This window comes from Denticeps clupeoides, chromosome 9, assembly GCF_900700375.1.
Source record: "Denticeps clupeoides chromosome 9, fDenClu1.1, whole genome shotgun sequence".
Taxonomy (NCBI): domain Eukaryota; kingdom Metazoa; phylum Chordata; class Actinopteri; order Clupeiformes; family Denticipitidae; genus Denticeps; species Denticeps clupeoides.
This window is the reverse complement of record NC_041715.1, coordinates 28,746-47,412: the sequence shown is the minus strand read 5'-3', so window position 1 is coordinate 47,412 and position 18,667 is coordinate 28,746. Positions and strand designations below refer to the sequence as shown.

Below are 18,667 nucleotides of genomic sequence, written 5' to 3'. Positions count from 1 at the left end.
ATTGTGAAAACAAAGCTACTCCAACGTCCAGAGGATTTTAGAGTTCAGTAGTACAATGGTTGTACTACGTTCCAGACGATTCGAGGTTTACAGCCACAAAACGAGTCCATGGATAATAGTGATTAGAACAGATAACATAGACCAACAGGTAAGCAAAAATGTAAAAATAAATCCAATATATTTTACAGGACAGGAAAACCAGACACGAAAAAAGCAGGAACTTCTGCTAGTCATTTTATATTTGCACAGTTGTTAAAAAATGATTATTAATTATTATTAATATAAGACTAAGGATACAAGGTCAAGAAGGGCACTGTGGGTGCGGTCATTCATGCACAGCTGGGAAACCATCTCAGCTCGGAGGATCTCGTCATCGGACATACCTGAGAGAGGGGACGTAACGGCGCTGTAAACGCAAGGTCAGGTGCGAAAATGAAAAAGCGGCGAGACGCTCGTCCCCTCCTACCCAGGTGCAGGCGAAGGCTGCACAGTATGACGAGGAAGGTGAGGGCTCCCTCCAGCATGGGCCGCTCCTGCTCAGAGTCCAGCGCGTTGTTCTGGTGCTGAGAGGCCATGGTCAGCAAATCCACAACTTTAAACCTGCAGGTTCGTTTAAAAAGGCCACCGCTGAAGTTCTCGCGGTGTTCACGCATCTGCAGACACCCACACGGGCAACAGAGAAAGTCGAGGGTACCTTTCAAACACTGACGAAATGAAGTAATCTGGATCCAGCTGAGAGGCACAGACCTGCGAAGACACATCCCGAGTTCAACATCATGACAGCCGTGTTAGCTGCCCGCCACAAAGCTACAAGTCTGTGGCAGGTTACCTGCAGCAGGTAGATGTCTGGGTCAATCATGGAGTTGCAGAAGTGGGACTGGACGTAGGTCATTGCCTGTCCTTTAATCTGCAAGCCGTTTCTCACCCACATGTTACTGTGGATCTCAGACAGACTTGCCTGTGAAAAGTGAAAAAAGAAGTGTAATACATATCTAGGTTGGTGGGCAGTGGTTGGCCAAGGCGGTGAGGAAGCGGACTCGTAATCACTTTACTTTACTTTACTTTACTTTACTTAGCAGAAGTGTAATACATATCTAGGTTGGTGGGCAGTGGTTGGCCAAGGCGGTGAGGAAGCGGACTCGTAATCACTTTACTTTACTTTACTTTACTTTACTTAGCAGAAGTGTAATACATATCTAGGTTGGTGGGCAGTGGTTGGCCAAGGCGGTGAGGAAGCGGACTCGTAATCACTTTACTTTACTTTACTTTACTTTACTTAGCAGAAGTGTAATACATATCTAGGTTGGTGGGCAGTGGTTGGCCAAGGCGGTGAGGAAGCGGACTCGTAATCACTTTACTTTACTTTACTTTACTTAGCAGAAGTGTAATACATATCTAGGTTGGTGGGCAGTGGTTGGCCAAGGCGGTGAGGAAGCGGACTCGTAATCACTTTACTTTACTTTACTTTGCAGACGCTTTTATCCAAAGCGACTTACAAGAGGACGACACCAGCAATTCACGTTCGATTTCTATAGAATTTTGAGTTTACAAAACTAAGAGCCCTGATAAGGCCCAACTTGTCAGGAAAACATGCTCGGAAATTGAAATCAGAAGGTTGTGGGTTCAAATCCCGAGCAATCAAGGTGCCACGTAGGTCAAGGTAGGGGCAGTGGTGGCTTAGGCGTTTAAGGAAGTGGCCCCGTAATTAGAAGGTTGCCGGGTCGAGTCCTGAACAAGACACCGTCCCCACACACTGCTCCCTGGGTGCCGGTCATGGCTGCCCACTGCTCACCAAGGGTGATGGTTAAAAGCAGAGGACACCATTCACTGTGTGCACGTGTGCTGCGCCGCAGTCTATCACAACGATTATCACTTCACACACTGCTTTTGTAATACCGCTGCAACAGAAGCACTCTACCTGAATCTGAAGTGGGTGGACCATGATCTTCATCAGCGTCTCTTGATCTGGGAGCAGACTATCCAGGTCCAGCCCTTGGCACTTCACCCCCTGAAATATGCACGGTGATGTTTATGTTTAGATATTAAGATATGTGTGAAGATTGATGTACTGCTACAGAGTTTTTGTATATAGATACACACACACACACACAAAAAAACACATACATACATACTAGGGGTGTTGAAATGAAGATCATAATCGATGCAGAACATAATATCATAATGACGTTGCCGTGTGAACGAGGACTTAACTCTCAACTCACTGACGTATTTGAAAACATAATGTGAAGTATAAAAATGAACGAGCTGCATCGTGATCATCGTAATTGAATTGAATCGTGAGACCAGTGAAGGTTCACACCTCTAATACATATATACACACATATTATCATTGTGCTACGCCATGAATATAGAGAACCATACCTTGCTGAGAAACATGGCATAATAGCGGTGGAGCGGTAGGTGAAACGTCACCTGATTGGGCGCCGGCTAAATGGAGAAACGGACAAAAATGGCTTTAAAGATGAACGCCAGCAAATAACCCCAGCACACACAGCACAGTACCTCGTCCACAAAGCCGATGTTGTCGAACCAAATCTGCAGAGCATCCAGGCAGTAGCGAACTACGGTTTTTGTGTAATCCTGCGTTTCCTGCGGAGGAGGAAAAACACACCAGGATCTATAAAAACGCAGGGTTATGAACAAGATCCGGGTTTCTTTCTGGCCTTTTTAACACAGTGATTCCAAACATGCATTTGCAAGCTAATCAGATCAAAGTGGATCATCAACTAAATACTAAACACTGCTCTGAGCAGCATTTCGAAATCTCTCATGTTTTCAAACTGCAAGTCTGCCATTACATTTACATTTACATTTACAGCATTTATCAGACGCCCTTATCCAGAGCGACTTACAATCAGTATTACAGGGACAGTGTCCCTGGAGCAACTTAGGGTTAAGTGTCTTGCTCAGGGACACAATGGTAGTAAATGGGATTTGAACCTGGGTCTCCTGGTTCACAGGCGAGTGTGTTACCCACTAGGCTACTACCACCCATTAAACGGCCCGAGCTTTGGTCTGGCACCGTATATTTCGCTTTTCTTCACCATGCAGGGAACTGCATGCACAGCGTCATTTCTTCAGCAATAAAGAAATCGCTTTAGACAGAATCTGAGGTAGAATCTCAGGCCTTTCGATTTTTCTAGAATGGCATTGCTCGGATGAGCCAGACACTGTGGGTTGTGGTTTGTTCGTACTTTGACTTTGCAGTGCGTCAGCAGACCCCACATGGGCTGGGCGCAGGCCTCCAGCTCGGCGGCGAATGCTGCGTAGTACGTCTGCGACTCGAACTCCACGTGCTCGTTCAGCTCCCGCTTGTTCAGGTTCATCCCTGCCAAAAGAGCGTCTTCTAAAGTCCATTTCAAACGGAGAATCAATCGCGACTCGTGTCAGACGGCCAGGATGCTGCCGCGGTAAGAGGACACTCTGGGCCACACTGCTATTTATAGCAACAACCGAGGAGACAAGACGACCCAGACTTCCCCGACGTCCCGAGACACTGATCTAATGAATAAAACAGGACCTCTGTTCCGACCCCACAGCCTGAGACCACCGCTTTCAGACCTGGTCAGTTAGTGTCGCGGTGGACTACACGGCTGCATCTTAATGCAACCCGGCTCCCCCGTGTGCCTAAAAATATCCATCACTCGGCGTAGTAGATCTGGAACTGTGGGGCAGGTACAACAAGGGTCAAACCCTTTTTTCGAGGAGGTCAGTCTGGTCCAGGCCAATTTGGGAAAAAGAAAAACGCTTTTCCAAAAAATTTCACGTCCTTGACCTATGACCTTATTTTGCACATTGCATATTTACAGTCACAACATATATTTTCTTGTGTTTTATTTCTGTAAAGTGTAAAAAGCTGCGATTGGCCACCCTCGGTGTGAGACCGTGACCGCGGTGACTGACCTTGAAAGAAGGACACGAAGCTCATCCACAGCATGAGCAGGGAGTGGTCCTCCAGGAACCTCTTTGCTACACTTTGGTGTGAGAGAATATTAATAAAATCGCTAACTAAAGGCCAGTAGGTGTTGTTCTTGAGAAGAGCCTCGCCGCAGTTGACCACCACGTGGTGGCTGTTCTCTTCGTCTGAGGGAAAAAGAAACGTGGCTCGGTTATTAACAGGAGGCCGCAGCGCGTAATGTTTAAGTCACCAGCGGGACCTCTGAGTCGGGTCCAACGGGATGAACAGAGCATCTTAGTTCCAGAAGCGCGGACAACATTTGGAAACATTGACAGCTTTAGAGAATCTGCGCGGGTGAAGTTGTGCAACGGCGACACCCGCCTGTCTAATGCTCTGCTGAGGCAGCACATTACGCGGCTTTGGTTATGGAGGGTTAAATGTGCTGCAACTGTAGAATTATAGAAATGACAAACAAAAACTTCAAACTGATTATTAGTGGGGTGTGTCGATATTTTTGTATACAAGTTTAGTCAAAATTAAATTCTGCGTTATGTTGTATTAATGTAATGTGGTCCAGCCAGGTCGCACACGGCACATTTTCAGTCAGCCGTAGAGTATCGCAATACGTACAGTATCACAAAATATGGTGGAATAATCGTATTGTATCGGGAGATCCTTGCCAATACACACCCCTACGAATTATGACTCCAGGTTTGGTTTCTATGCAGCAAAACACATTTGATTTATCGTGGTAAATACTTAAATTAATAATACTAATAATAATATGATTATATGGGCATGACAGACTACAATAACATAGCAACATTTCAGAAGTACTGGACATTAATAAAGGAATTTGTCCAGCACTTGCCTCCCTGACCTTGGAGCTCACTCCGAATAAGGCAGCTCTCCATCATGTACAGCAGGACGGTGACCATGACGTCGAGCAGCTGGCACTCCTCGGTGACGTGGCGCGCCAGCTCCTCGTTGCTGAAAAGCTGAACGCTGATGTGGACGATGCGATTGGACATGGTGTCGGACTCGTGACTCTTCATCAGGGTCTTCATGATGAACGCGTAATGCTGAACAAATGTTTTAGTGAAGGTGATCTGGGAAGGAGAGGAGCGAGACGGGAATTCCATGGCATTGGGCAGCAGTTACTATGCAGGATTCAAGAAATTAGGTGACCATTCTATTCTTAAGAACTATACCTTATAAATACCTAAATAAATACCTTGTAGTCTTGGTCAGGTAACATGTTGAGTAAAAAAGTGACCATCTTCTGAGGAAACTCATACTTTATCGTCCAGAAGAGCAGTTCCTCTAAAAAACACTTATGCTTCAGAGTGTCCATAATGGACGGATCTGGGGAAGCGAGACAGAGGTGGTAAGACAGTAGATGGGACATGAAGCAGTGAGGTCGGGTGACATGTCTTGCCTTTGGTACTGCTGGTCAGCTTCACCCTCTTCCTCTGGCCGACGTTCTGGCCGCCGTACTGGTCCTCCTGGGACAGGAGACACACTGGTTGGTCCAACTAACGCATGACATACAGGCAACATTCCGAGACCTGCTCTGCACAAGTACCTCCTTGCTGGAAGGATCTGGGCTGGCTGCAGCGGTGGCTCCTGAAAAACGTTGAGAAAATGTCATTTAAAAGCCGCACAGCCGCAAAATTTCACATTTCAGTAAAATAATTCTCACCCAGTGAGCCGAGGGCCGCGGCTCCGCCCCCTGAGCCGCTGTCAGCCGACGCCCCCTTCTCCTCCACGGAGGCCAATCCAGAGCTCCTCAGAGCCGACAGGTACTTCTCATAGTTCCTCTTTGCATACACGTTCTCTTCCTGGCCTGAGTTTGGGTAACATTAATAAAATATGTACGAAACGGCAACGAAACGGCACATGGAAGCTCACAATTCCAGAAGTTACGACACGTACCCATGCTCAGTTCTCTGAACGTCTGCTGATTGGTCAGGATCTTGGTCAGGACGGTTCTCATGGCCCCGCCCATCTTAGTCAGCTCTTCTAGAAAGGAGATGTGGAGCTCCAGCTGTTGAAGTACCTTCTGCAGATCCCGCTCAGATGATCCATCTGGGTTTGTAGATAAGAGCACGAAGATAAAAAAAAAAAAAAAAAAAAAAAACAGACTGAGCCCTAAATCTTTACATTTACATTTACAGCATTTATCAGACGCCCTTACCCAGAGCGACTTACAATCAGTAGTTTCAGGGGACAGTCTACCTGGAGCAATTTAGGGTTAAGTGTCTTGCTCAGGGACACGCTGGCAGTAAGCGGGATTTGAACCTGGGTCTTCTGGTTCATACCCACTAGGCTACTACCAGCCCTCTTTAAAAGGTCCCACCACTCCAGAATCGTAGCCCGTACCTGGCTCGGCGTAGCCGTCCCTCAGGTGCTGTATGATGCAGATGATGAAGCGCGGAAGGACCATCTCCGACATCAGCAGCAGCTCCCTCGGGACTGAAGGGACGTCCTCGCCGGTCTTTAATCGGTGCCGCCGACAGAACCTGCCAGATGGGACACGTTTACAGGGTAAAAGCCTGCTGCCATGTCCCATGTGTGTGTGTGTGTGTGTGTGACCCTGCCATTGTTTAGTCATGTTTTGGTAGCGACAGTTAGGGGACAGCGCGGCGTCATTATTATTATTATTTAAAAAGATTAGCTGGCCGTTAATTACACATGAACAAAGCAGGAACGCTCCTGGGGACACGACCCTACCCGCTCTCCCGCATGACATTACTGTCCCCGCAGTCGCAGGCCCCGCCGGCCTGGCTCCGGAACATGTTGAAGTCGTGGCCCGTGTGGTCGCCGTGGTTGAAGCACTCGGCGCACAGCGACATGCACGGCGAGATGCCGCACGTCCGGCAGCGGTACGCCACGAAGTTGGCGGTCCACACCAGGCCGCACAGGGCGGCGTTGTCGTACGAGCGGACCGTCTTGCAGAAGTCCTCGAAGCTGTCCCCTCCCGCCAGCAGGTGCTTGCACCAGTCCAGGGCCTCGGCGTCCGCCGCGGACTCCTCGGGGCTGAGGACGGCGTCGAGGAGCTCCTGGAGCCCCCGGACGCCGGAGCTGTTGTCAGTCCGGGCCAGCTCCGTCTTCAGCAGCGCGGCCGTCGTCTTCTTGTCCCGGCGCTGCGTCGACGCCGCCATGGTGAACTCTGGAGTTGTTGTGCCCAATTTATTTTTGTTGTCTTGTCGCCGTGCTCTCGTGTTCTCTCGCGATATGTTGCGATAAGCAGGCGCATCGTCGCCCCGTTGGGTCTCGCTTGCCGCGTTCCCGTTTTTTCTCGCGATACTTTACGGCGGCCGGTGGAGCCGCTTCTGAGCGAGTCGAATCTTTCGACTCGGTTCACCAGATCGACACGGATTGTTTAGACCAATCGAGGTTCGAAATGAAAGCGACACACGACATTTTAATGCAAACACGGTAAAGAAGAAAACACGGGTAAAGAAGAAGATTATTTAACTACGTTTGAGCAAACGAAACGCGGAAAATGACCAAGAGCGTAACAGTTCAGCGAACTCTTGAGGCTGTGTTTGTGTCGTCCTCACACTTTCGTGACCATGGACTTCTAATTTTACTAAAGTCCCTGGATATACACGAGACAGCTGTATGTGTCGGATAATTTCACGTACAAGCAACCTTGGAAGTTAATTATAGCTGAGCAGTTGTGCAATGACATATTTCTTATCTGCCTGGTGACCTCGGTAAAACGATACGATCCGTGTACTTGTTATGTCTATCCTTCCTAGTAAATATTGCCATTATTAATTGCACGTCCACGTCGGTCGGAACCTGTCCGTGTGTAACATTTTCACCCGGACTGTTTTCATCGTAGCTCCGCGGAGAGTCGTGCTGGTGCCAGACCCTTCTCTGTTGCGATGAAGCTGAAGGAGCTGGAGAGCCTCCTCCAGCAGCTGGACGTGTTCGAGGCGCCGAAGGTCCTGCTGGAGCAGTACCCGACCGGGCCGCACATCGCAGGTAATCCGCCGCACGGCCCGCTCCCCCGGGCCACCGAGCTGGCCTTCACGCCGCTGTCTCTGCAGGATGCATGCTGTTCACCATCCACAACACGTTCGACGACGTCAGGGGCAAGTTGGTGGCGGACCTGGGCTGCGGCTGCGGGGTCCTGAGCGTCGGGGCTGCGGTGCTCCGTGCGGGGTATGGGCTTCGAACCGAGGACATGGTGGTTTGCAGCAGAATGAGCTGATGCTTTACACTGTGCTGCATCTCATTTCTCCAGGCTGTGTGTGGGCTTCGACATCGACCAAGACGCTCTGGACGTTTTTAAAAGGAACTGTGAGGAATTCGAGCTCGCCAACGTTGAGATGGTCCAGTGTGATGTGTCTTCTCTTGGGTCGATGGTGCACGAAAAGACGTTTGATACGGTCATCATGAATCCGCCCTTTGGGACGAAGCACAACCAAGGTGGTGAGCGAACGAAGCCGGCCTTCACGGAACATTCGGAATGTGTGATGCTGACGTGCGAAATTCTGCTCCATACCAAGGCATAGACATGCAGTTCCTCCAGACGGCCATAAGCATGGCGAGAACAGCCGTGTATTCTCTACACAAGACGTCGACGCGAGAAGTAGGGCTCCGCACGCCACTCGCACGTTTCCCTCTTCCTTCGGCACGAGCTTTTCTCACCATTAACACCTTCGTTTCAGCACATACAGAAGAAGGCAAATGACTGGAAGGTGAAAATGGAAGTAATAGCAGGTAACATTTAGAAAATCGGTGCAGTATTAATAATGAACTTCTTCATAATGACAATGCTCTTCTTTGTGGTGTTTTCTTTTTCTTAGAGCTGAGATATGACTTGCCTGCATCATATAAGTTTCATAAGAAGAAATCAGTAAGGATTTTTGTACATCTTGTTGCATTTTAAATGATTCAGGAGCTTAAACCATCTTTTTACATATTGCAGGTTGACATCAAGGTGGACTTCATTCGGTTCTCCATAACATGAGATGCATAACATGATCCATAACATGAGAAGCAGGGTTTCTAAGGAATGTAAATAAAATGTAATAAAGAAATTGTTGTTTTTAACAGTCTTGTGTTCTAAGTAAGATTTAAATTGAGTTTCTGCTTCTGTTCTATTCTGTCACTATTGGAAAATAGGCTAGTACATGATGTTCAGTTGTCCCCTTGATGAAGGTCCCGTCCCCACACACTGCTCCCCGGGCGCCTGTCATGGCTGGTCACTGCTCACCGAGGGTGATGTTAAATACAGAGGACACATTTCACCGTGTGCTGTGCTGCAGTGTCTCACAATGACCTTCACTTTCACACTAGATGGTCAAACACTCGTCTATGAACCACAAGACCCTGGTTCAGCCCCACTTACTTCCACTGTGTCCCTGAGCAAGACACTTAACCCTGAGTGTCTCCAGGGGAGGACTGTCCCTGTAACTACTGACTGTAAGGCGCTCTGGATAAGGACATCTTGTACAGTGTTTATAGAGCATGAAATGCAAAAACAGTTCTGGAAACATTTAATTCACAAATCCATGCCATCTTCTCATTAATACCCATAAGAATACATTCATTTCCATTTTAATCATTCAATACACAGAGCTCCTTTCCCTCTTAAATCAATTCAGTGCATATCATTTCACTGAAGGAGATTATAGGGGAAATTCATGGCAATCACGCACTCACTTTCCATAACTTGCGGAAGCTGGAGCCCATCCTGGGACACCGGGCGTGGGCCGTGGCGCCAGCCTGGCACAGGGCGCATATTAAACACACACCTACGGACAACTGCAAGTCGCCTGCTTATCTAGCGTGCAGGCCTTTGGATGTTGAGGGGAAACCTGCGCCAACACGGTGAGAGCGTGTATACACCACACACACAAGGCCAGAGCTGGGACTCGAACCCATGACCACTGTGTGGCCCACATTTTCACACATTCCAGAAGAAAATCTGTATTTAAAAGACTGTTGGCTATAAGGAATCTCCATGTGCCATTAAGCAGCAGAAGGTTCGGTAAGCGCCTTGGTCCCGTTGGTGCGACTCTAAATGCCATAAAAGCCGACGCAGCCGTGGGATCGAGCAGCAGAGGGGAGGCTGCCCACCATTTCCCAGGTGTCCAGCTCCGGGTCGTACTTCTCCATGCTCTGCAGGTAGGTGCCCTTTGAGTAGGAGTAGCCCCCGGAGACGTAAATGCAGCCGTTCATGACGACGGCGCCACACTCCATCCTCCTCTCCTTCATCACGGACATCTGTCTCCACTCGTCCCTCTCGGGGTCATAACAGTCCGTGATGGTCGTCTGACCGCCAACCAGATACAACTTGTTATTGAGGCAGACAGAGCAGAGGCCGTATTCTTAAAAAAAGAAAGATAGAAGTTCTGTTTATGTTGTTTAGGCCATTTGTAATACAAATGAAGGTGGAGGTAGCCTAGTGGGTAACACACTCGCCTATGAAGAAGACCCAGGTTCAAATCCCACTTACTACCATCGTGTCCCTGAGCAAGGGTGGTAGTGGCCTAGCGGGTTAGACACTCGCCTATGAACCAGAAGACCCGGGTTCGAATCCTATTTACTACCATTGTGTCCCTGAGCAAGACACTTAACCCTGAGTGTCTCCAGGGGGGGACTGTCCCTGTAACTACTGATTGTAAGTCGCTCTGGATAAGGGCGTCTGGTAAATGCTGTAAATACAATGAATTAGATTAGAGTTTTTCTACAGCAACAATGTTAAAGTTAAATGCAGAAAGTTCATTATAGTTCAATGCAAAGAAAAACATACAGTGTAAAAATTGCAAGCGTTATTCATGTTGTTACGTCCCTGGACGTATGCTCCCACGTGTTCTGTGTGTCTGGCTGTGTTTTTTGGGTTGACTTCGTGGGAGGAGTTGAGGCCTACCAGCTCCATCTGCCATTGGTCACCTCCACCTATTTAAAGAGACTTCGGATTCTGTTCGGGAGGTCCCCAGGGTCTGCTAGGCCCTTATGCTTTTGGGAGGTCCCCAGGGTCCACGGAGATCTGCATGGAGCTCCGTTGAGGATCTCATTCGTGTTTCTTGTTGCTTTGTGTGATAGACCCTTTGTTGTTAGCCTGTTAGCTGTTAGCCTGTCATGTGCCGTTTTTGGTAACTTGTACGTGTTTTAGTTATCCCTGCTGTTATCCATCCCTTCCTTTAGGCGGTTTTGATGTTGGTTAGCTGTCCTGAGTCCTCTGTCTTATTGAACCTGTTAGCACACTGTAAATAAAAGCACTGTTTGTATGGTTTGTTTGGTTGCATGTGTAACAGTGGACCTCCTCCTCTCCACACCCTTGTTGCGTTTCTGAGGCCCCTAGACTTAGGAACGTGACACATGTACTAGTGCATTTAAAATGAATTCAAACAAGAAGGATTGTTCTGTTAAAGTCAGAATTACAAGCCGATCAAAAAAAAGTGTCCAGTGTCTGAATTAATACAGTAAAAACTTGGTTGGGGTGGAAAATATTCACCGAATTCTATTTTTTTTTTAGATCTAATTGTCCACTAGTACGAAAGTAGTAAGACTCTGTCATCTTAAACGTCACCTGGATGAGGACTCGTGGTGACGACGCTCCACTCGTTGCTGTTGGCCTGGTACGCCTGGATCTTCTCGTATGTGCAGCTCCCCCTGTGGCCGTAGTGCCCCCCCCGTCACGTAAATCGTGTCGTTCATGGCGCAGGCTGTGGCGTTGCCCACCCCTTTAGAAGAAACACACTAATGGCAGACGTGGGTTCCACCAAATACACAGCATCTAACCAGAGGAAGAGGACGCGAGGGTTCCTACCCTGGATCATGTCGGCCGCAGGAAACCACTCCTTCTTCAGCGGGTCGTAAAACTCGGTCTGGCGGGCAGGAGCCCCGGCGCGGTAGCCCCCGATGGCGTAGACGCAGCCGCGCAGAGCCACGGAGCAGTGGTAGTACCTGGCCGTGAGCATGGGTCGGCCCTCCGTCCACTCGTCGGCGTCCGCGTGGTAGATCCAGACGTCGCCCAGGGCCTCGATGGTCTCCGACCTGTAGCCCCCCGTCACGTAGATGTTGGGGCCCAGCAGCGAGACGCTGTAGCTCTCCCTGGCGTGGTCGGGCATGCTCTTGCCCTGGAGCCACGTGTTGGATGCGGGGTTCCACATGTGCACCTCAGACAGCGGGTGCCAGTAGTATCCTCCGATGACGTACATGCTGGAGCCCAGCTTCCTGCAGCTCAGGGTGAACTCCTCGCTGCTGCTCTTCAGGCTGTGGAGGATCAGCGAGCTGAGGGATTTCTCGTCTTTCTGGATGTCCACGGCGGCCCTGAAGAACCCTTCATCCATTTCCAGCTTAACAGATTGGAGCAGGTCCTGGACATCATGCACCCGACTGGGTGGATCGTGGGCGATCCACTTCACAATGGCTTCTATAAGCACCTCTTCTTTCCACACGTTGAGGTTCTCCGCAGACAGGATGGATATCAGCTCTTTCACGTTCAGCTCCAGAAACTCCTCCTGCTGAATGAGCTCCTCAAAGCGGCTGAACATCAGTCTCCTGGCTTCCCTCTCCAGTGCTGGGCAGACGTGATGCTCAGCGAAGGCGTGCATGCCCAGGCAGTTGTCCACGTCCAGGAGACGGACGAGGAACTCCTCGCAGGCCCGCTTGACCGTACTGAACTGCAGCAGATCTGCGGCTTCCAGCAGGCTCTGGACGTTGGTCTGGGTGATGCTCACGCTGGACGTGTACGCGTAGTTCACCAAGGCCTCCAGGATGTCGGCATCTACGCCAGGCAGGCTGATGAGCTGAGTGGACCGTTCTCGCATGTCCAGCGTGAACATGACCTTGAAGTACGCGCTGCGCCCCGACAGCACCACTTTGTGGCAGTGGAAGACCTGGCCTGAGGAGCATTTCAGACTGACGTCCGTGAAGAGGTCCCCGAGGTAGAAGGCCCTGAGCATGTTCAGCAGCTCCACCGGATGGGCGGCGTCACAGAAGTCATAGGTGTAGAGCTCATGGCCTTTCGAGGACATTCTGGCTACAGCGAACGGTGCGGAGATACGGGAGAAAAAGACCATTTAAAACCGTCCGATGGTCCAATTCATAAAAAAACAACATTTTATTCATCACAGCATTTACATGACTTCACTTGATAATGATCGACACACATCCATTTTTCACCATTTATTTATTGTGTGATTTTCACTCGATGCGTAGATTCTGAATTTGGGTTAGGGTTAAGTGCATTTTTTAAGAAATTAAAATAAAAACAACGAACAACAACGTAAAAAAAAAAAAAAAAGAACTTACCGGCGGCGGCGCCTGGTTCCCGTCCCGGTTAAACAGCAGCCCCCCGGCCGCCTGCGGCTGGATTTAGCCCCGGAGCCGCGTCCTATTTTGGTCTCTGTGTACACCACGCCGGCGACGTGACGGAGCAGGGAGGAGCAGGGAGGAGCAGGGAGGGCCATGTTGGCCTGGCCGGGAGCGCCGCTGCTCTCTGCCACCAGGGCGGTTTGTTTAATCCTAATCCTAATGAGGATTAAAAACTCATTGCGTAACGCGGCAGAAATTAATCCATTCCGAGCCCAGCTTTATTCATCACGTACAGTTTATTCCAGTTTATTCATCACATACAAACAGATGTGCGGCAGAGACCTTCTCACAAGAAGTGACTTGATACTAGAGGGATTTAGGAAAAAGAAATTAATATATAGTGTGTTCAGGTCCACATTAGTCTCAGCGTCATAAACGAATTAGTCGTAGAAGGAAGAGCACTTTGTGATGCGATATTTAACCTAGATGATTAATACAAACCTGCCTAATAACCCTTTTTTTAGAGGCTAGGTAATTCGATTTAGAAACACTACAGTCGTCCCGAAGAGTCGCCGCCTTTCATACAGTCAGCTGCGCTGCCTCTTTCACAAGGGACCTCAGGGACGCCAGGTCCCCAAGCAGAGAGGACATTCCCACACAGAACCACTGCTCGCCACCGGAGGCAGCAGAGGCGCTGAAGGACTCCATCTCCACACCGCCTGCAGCCAGGGCGCCTGGGGGACAACGTGACAGACAACACCCGTCATAAACCATTAGCAATGCATAATAATCCAAACACAAATATCTATAGAGGAATACAACAAATAACTACACTTATAGCCCTGAGGGTCTCCAGGGGGACAATGAGGTCAACCTTTTACAGTCACCAGAAATCTCACCAGTGACTGAGGGCAGGAGCTGAGGAGATGATTCAGCCTTGAAGAACAGCAGGTGTCCAGCGAGGGAGACGGGCTGCCGAAACACGCAACCGTCCAGCTGCAGGAGAACCGGCACTCCAGCCTGGACCGAGCCCAAAGCCTTATAGCCACAGCCGCAGAGGGACACCTCCACCACACACGCCGCACTGTCCAGACCCTCCATGGCTTCCTCATGATTCCTACTGACCTGGAGTGTAAATAAAACGTCAGCGAGACAGATGCACACTTGCCCTAAACGGCTTTGGGGTGCTAGAATTTACCGAAAGGCCTGTTTCCTTCGCCAAGGCCAGTGCGTTGACCAGATTAGCACCATGGCTGGAGCCATCAGTGATTAACCCCACCACCACTGCTGAACTCAGGAACTCAGTGGACTTCTTCAAACGCTCACCTGCGGAGAACAGTTATCAGACGTGATCAGAAAAATGGATTAAGAAGGAATTTTGGATATGTGAACTACAGAACATGTGGAATGCTAGAGCTGTCTTCAGGCCGAAAACGTAAAAAGTGAGAAAAAGTCTCACCTCCTCTCTCTCTCTTGATAATTAAAATTATTTGCAAATCAAATGAACATTTCATTAAAGTAAAACAAAAAAATGAATTTGCAAGCAGTGAATTATTCGGAAAGGAAAGGTCCTATAGGCCGGAAGTTTGGGTTCATTTTAGACCCGTCTAATGCAGCTATGTCGAATGTGGGGGTGAAAATGAATAATTTGCACACGCATGGATTCCTCTACCTAGAGTGGTGACTTGAACCTTGCTGTAGGGTTGTTTGGACGAAGTATACGCCCGTAGAACGCTGCCCATGGCCTCGCCCAGCCTGATCCACAGATGAGACTCAGGGGAGAAGGTGCTGGCCAGAACTTGAGCGTTGACCTAAGGACCACAGAAGATGTAAAGATCAAGCATTTCACAGGTTTTACCAGCCAGAGTCAGATCATCAAAGCTATAGAAAAATTGAGGTCAGCATTTAATATAACAGAATCTAACTCTGCTCACCGCTCCAACCAGAGCCTTGCCTTTCACCATGTCCACAATCTGCAGGGCGATTTCCTGGCCACAGCGCGCTTGGGCCTCCTTAGTGCTGGCACCCAAATGAGGACAGCTAATCACATTTGGGTGGTTTACCAAGGCCCGCTGCATGGGAGGCTCCTACGAGAACAAATTCAGAGAACATCTAAAACCAGCTGAAGACCACAGGGGCCACAGTGTTTACCCTTTACTCATTTAAATCCATTTAACCAAAAATTTTCCTTTTAAACAGCATATAACCAGCTATTTAATCATTTTCCATTTATGGAGTGTCACATTAATCATATCTGTTTCTGGCAGAATTTCCTGCAAACAGTTGACATCGTTCGCAGATACAACTAAACTTTACGAACACCTTGAAGAAATGCAGACACATTATGGAAAGTACTGTAGTGAGATTCATGACTCACCTGGATCCATTAAATAACTCACGAGTCATGAATCTCCATTGAACAGAATTCTGAGACCTAAATACACCATGTCTAAACAGTAAACTCACATAAATACATCTTATAATCATTAAAACATCGATTCCTACTGTAAAAGTTGCATAACTTACAACTTTACAACCTTTTCTTTGTACCATCTGAATCTGAATCCCTCACAGACGGGTAATCGCTCCTAATCCTTCACAGCCGAAAACATGAATCACTCAAATAAGCAGGTTTAAATTAAAAGCGATTCGTTCATCACAAGGCATTTTACTTTCTTGATGATTCAAACATTTTTTCGGAAATACTGACTCACCCAGATCAGTTTACTGAGTCACAGCCGGATCCTAAAAAGGATCTGAGTATTATAGCTCTACTGTGCTGACTTGTCTCCTTGTTCAAAAATAAAAGCAAATTTTAAAAAATTATAATAAAAAAAAAAAAAAAAAAAAAAAACTCTGGTCCAACGAGTCAATTAGAAGAAAACTTGACGCTTGTTCTGACATTACTGTTAAGTCAATGAAACAGCTTTTTTCCCCATTACTCATCGTTAAAAACTACACACCTCCACATACACGTCCAGGCCTGCCCCACCACACTGGCCAGACTCGAGAGCCCTGAGCAGAGCCTCTTCGTCGATGATGCCTCCGCGAGCGCAGTTCACCACCTTCACGCCCTTTTTACACTTGGCCAACGTTTCGTCATTCAACAGTCCTGTGGAAAAAAAGAGCAGATCATCAAGATCAATATATGAACTTTTTCGGCAGATTTGTGACCAGATCAGTTGTCACTGGTTACCTGTGGTCGAGGGCATGAGGGGTGTGTGTACAGTGATGTAATCACACTGCGGCCAGAGCTGTTCCAAAGACATCTGCTCCACCCCCCAGGCGGCCGAAACGTCCGGAGGGGTGATGGGGTCGTATCCGATGGTCTGCCATGACAGGAGAAGGTCAGAGCATCGATAAATCCATATTCTCAAAGCCGCATCAGAAAATTGCCTCACCCTCATGCCAAACGACTGCATTCTGGTGGCCACCTCTTTCCCGATTCTCCCGAGCCCCACGATGCCCAGGACTTTTCCAAACAACTCGGAACCCATGAACTAAAAGGCCATCAACAAAACACCCAGATCAGAAAGAGGCACGAAAGAAAATCAACATAGACGTTGTTGGAACAACCCGTCTGTACCTTCTTACGGTCCCACTTTCCTGCCTTCATTGACATGTCAGCTTGTGCCACATTCCTATATAAAGAGGACATTTATGTTCCTTTTGCATAAACAAAAAAAAGGTTCATTGTCCACTTTTAGGGTCACCTACCTAGAGAGACTCAGTACCAAGGCGCACGTCAGTTCAGCAGCACTGATGGTGTTTCCACCTGGGGTGCTAAACACACACATACACACAATATTAAACACACAACCTATAGCAACATCTAAGGCCCTGCCCACATTTTTTCCTATCTGGACCCAGGACGGCTAAACCAGGGTCAATTCCTCTTTTCCGTGTGGACAGCAAAGGGGCTTCCTTTGTAAAAACATTGAGGTGACCTGACCTCCAACCTGACCTTTAACCTCAAACACATACAACAATGGCAGACAACACGTTCAACTACAAGAAATGCACATTTCGAAAGAAAAGTCGAGGCTGAACAAGGAGAGTTACAGTGCCACCTACAGGTGTGGAGGGGGTTAAATACAGAGTTCGGGACTTTCTCTGGATGTTCTCTTTGCGGACCCCAGTGTGGTCAAACCCCGTTTTAGAGAAAAGTCCATTCTCTGAGGTTCCCCATCCCCCCCCGGCTGCATGCGCCTAAAAAAAAACAGCCCCTAACCAGCAGCCGGGCTCCGGGCAGAGGACAATGCTGTCCTACCCACAAAGCACCAGTATCCCCTCATGACTGAGTCAGGATCACGGCTGCGAAGGTGGTCAATGGCGACCTGGGCCCGGAAACAAAAGCAGAAGGTCATCGGATTCAGCGTCCCCAGGCTCATTTCGGATTTTAATCAGGGCGTGGCTGGTACCGCCCTCAATCACATGAACATTATGAATGATGAAAAGCAAGTGAAGCCTAAAAGTGTTCAACTCCCAAATAAACCGGATCCCAGCTTCCAGCCATTCACTACCACTCGACTAATTTATAAAATGTACTAAACACTCCCAGAAGTCCGGGCCTCGCCACCAGGAATCTTACTTCATGACAATGACGCCGTTTTTGGTGGCCGCGTCCACGTCCACGTTGTCCACCCCAGTCCCGGCCCGGCCGATGATCTTCAGCGCCCCGGCAGCACGGACCACTTCTGCCGTGACTTTGGTCGCGGAGCGCACGATGAGGCCGTCGTAGTTCTGGGGTGAGAAGAAAAGCGCGTTTAGAAACGTGTCGAGGGGTGAAGGACCTGGATCGTGTTGCATCATTCCGACAAAAAACAAAAAAAAAAACCCACGAAGCTATTACATGATAAACAGCCACTTTTTTCCCCGATTAACGATAAGATCGCAGCGAGCCTGGAAAGAAAGGAGAAGAAAAAGTCCACCTTGATCTCGGCGAGCAACTCATCTTTGCTCATGTTCTGCCTCTCCGTCACCTCGATGCCGTTTTCCTGCAGGATGCTCCTGCAGCGCGGATCCACGCTCTCGCTGATCAGCACGCGCTGGATCGATACCGGGGGCATTTTTATCTGCTGCGTAGTCCTCGGTGGTGGACGCTGTCGGGAGAGCCTTTCACCCTCGCTGGGTTTGAATGGAGAAGCTCCGCCTCTCTGGGCTTCAGTGGGCATGAAAGCTTTCTTCTGATCACCATCCCTGCTCATCATCATCATCATCATCATCACCGCGGTGTTTAATGAACCAGCAGATTCGCCACAGTAGCAAATTAACAGAAGCTAATAAAAATAACCCACATTTAACCCCATCAGGAGAATTCTCTGAAAAAGTCCGTGAAGAAAGCGAGAATGCACACAGTACATTTGCAGCAATACATCGACTGGAACATAATTTTCAACTTCAATATGTATATCAAGTAGGCACATGTCCAATAAACTGTGCGTCCAATAATCTTCCACAGAG

The 18,667-nt window shown here is 48.6% G+C and overlaps 4 protein-coding genes across 15 annotated transcripts in view; 1 reads left to right on the top strand and 3 right to left on the bottom strand.

Annotated features, from left to right (window-relative positions):
* Positions 1-7,522, bottom strand: part of LOC114796616 (E3 ubiquitin-protein ligase ubr3) — a 31,593-nt gene extending 24,071 nt beyond the window's left edge. For 5 of the 11 annotated variants that reach the window (XM_028990957.1, XM_028990961.1, XM_028990963.1 and 2 more), the window contains exons 1-17: positions 6,653-7,521; positions 6,302-6,441; positions 5,855-6,007; positions 5,622-5,765; positions 5,505-5,545; positions 5,358-5,424; positions 5,154-5,284; positions 4,791-5,028; positions 3,925-4,104; positions 3,216-3,349; positions 2,524-2,610; positions 2,383-2,448; positions 1,919-2,008; positions 830-958; positions 695-747; positions 467-600; positions 298-383 (exon numbers count right to left, since the gene is read on the bottom strand). In XM_028990957.1, the coding sequence (XP_028846790.1) occupies positions 298-383; positions 467-600; positions 695-747; positions 830-958; positions 1,919-2,008; positions 2,383-2,448; positions 2,524-2,610; positions 3,216-3,349; positions 3,925-4,104; positions 4,791-5,028; positions 5,154-5,284; positions 5,358-5,424; positions 5,505-5,545; positions 5,622-5,765; positions 5,855-6,007; positions 6,302-6,441; positions 6,653-7,083 (2,304 nt within the window). In that variant the 5' untranslated portion in view covers positions 7,084-7,521. Of the gene's footprint in view, positions 1-297; positions 384-466; positions 601-694; positions 748-829; positions 959-1,918; positions 2,009-2,382; positions 2,449-2,523; positions 2,611-3,215; positions 3,350-3,924; positions 4,105-4,790; positions 5,029-5,153; positions 5,285-5,357; positions 5,425-5,504; positions 5,546-5,621; positions 5,766-5,854; positions 6,008-6,301; positions 6,442-6,652 lie in introns of all 11 variants that reach the window. The other 6 variants (XM_028990960.1, XM_028990962.1, XM_028990965.1 and 3 more) reach the window with 3 other exon arrangements.
* LOC114796618 (methyltransferase-like protein 5) lies at positions 7,201-8,989 on the top strand. Of its 2 annotated transcripts, none has more exons than XM_028990968.1 (8): positions 7,201-7,360; positions 7,773-7,915; positions 7,981-8,095; positions 8,178-8,362; positions 8,443-8,525; positions 8,605-8,656; positions 8,743-8,792; positions 8,865-8,989. In XM_028990968.1, exons 1-8 carry the CDS (start codon positions 7,326-7,328, stop codon positions 8,904-8,906), a joined length of 705 nt encoding a protein of 234 aa, XP_028846801.1. In that variant the 5' UTR covers positions 7,201-7,325; the 3' UTR covers positions 8,907-8,989. The 2 variants fall into 2 exon arrangements, with proteins under 2 accessions (XP_028846801.1, XP_028846802.1); XM_028990969.1 differs by having other exon boundaries at positions 7,244-7,378; positions 8,178-8,365.
* Positions 8,990-9,418: 429 nt separating this feature from the next.
* On the bottom strand, positions 9,419-13,390 carry LOC114796684 (kelch-like protein 23). The gene is given in 5 exon segments (XM_028991098.1): positions 9,419-10,269; positions 11,475-11,577; positions 11,579-11,628; positions 11,715-12,929; positions 13,202-13,390. Coding segments are annotated over 4 exon segments (1,674 nt in total). The 5' UTR covers positions 12,925-12,929; positions 13,202-13,390; the 3' UTR covers positions 9,419-9,958.
* Positions 13,391-13,481: 91 nt separating this feature from the next.
* LOC114796683 (D-3-phosphoglycerate dehydrogenase-like) lies at positions 13,482-18,459 on the bottom strand. Its single transcript, XM_028991097.1, has 12 exons — positions 18,136-18,459; positions 17,796-17,947; positions 16,922-16,987; positions 16,791-16,845; positions 16,606-16,704; positions 16,401-16,533; positions 16,168-16,316; positions 15,139-15,291; positions 14,877-15,015; positions 14,403-14,530; positions 14,104-14,329; positions 13,482-13,938 (listed from the first exon to the last, which is right to left on the bottom strand). The coding sequence occupies exons 1-12, from the start codon at positions 18,427-18,429 to the stop codon at positions 13,784-13,786; spliced, it is 1,749 nt and encodes a 582-aa protein (XP_028846930.1). The 5' UTR covers positions 18,430-18,459; the 3' UTR covers positions 13,482-13,783.
* Between the last annotated feature and the right edge of the window lie 208 nt (positions 18,460-18,667).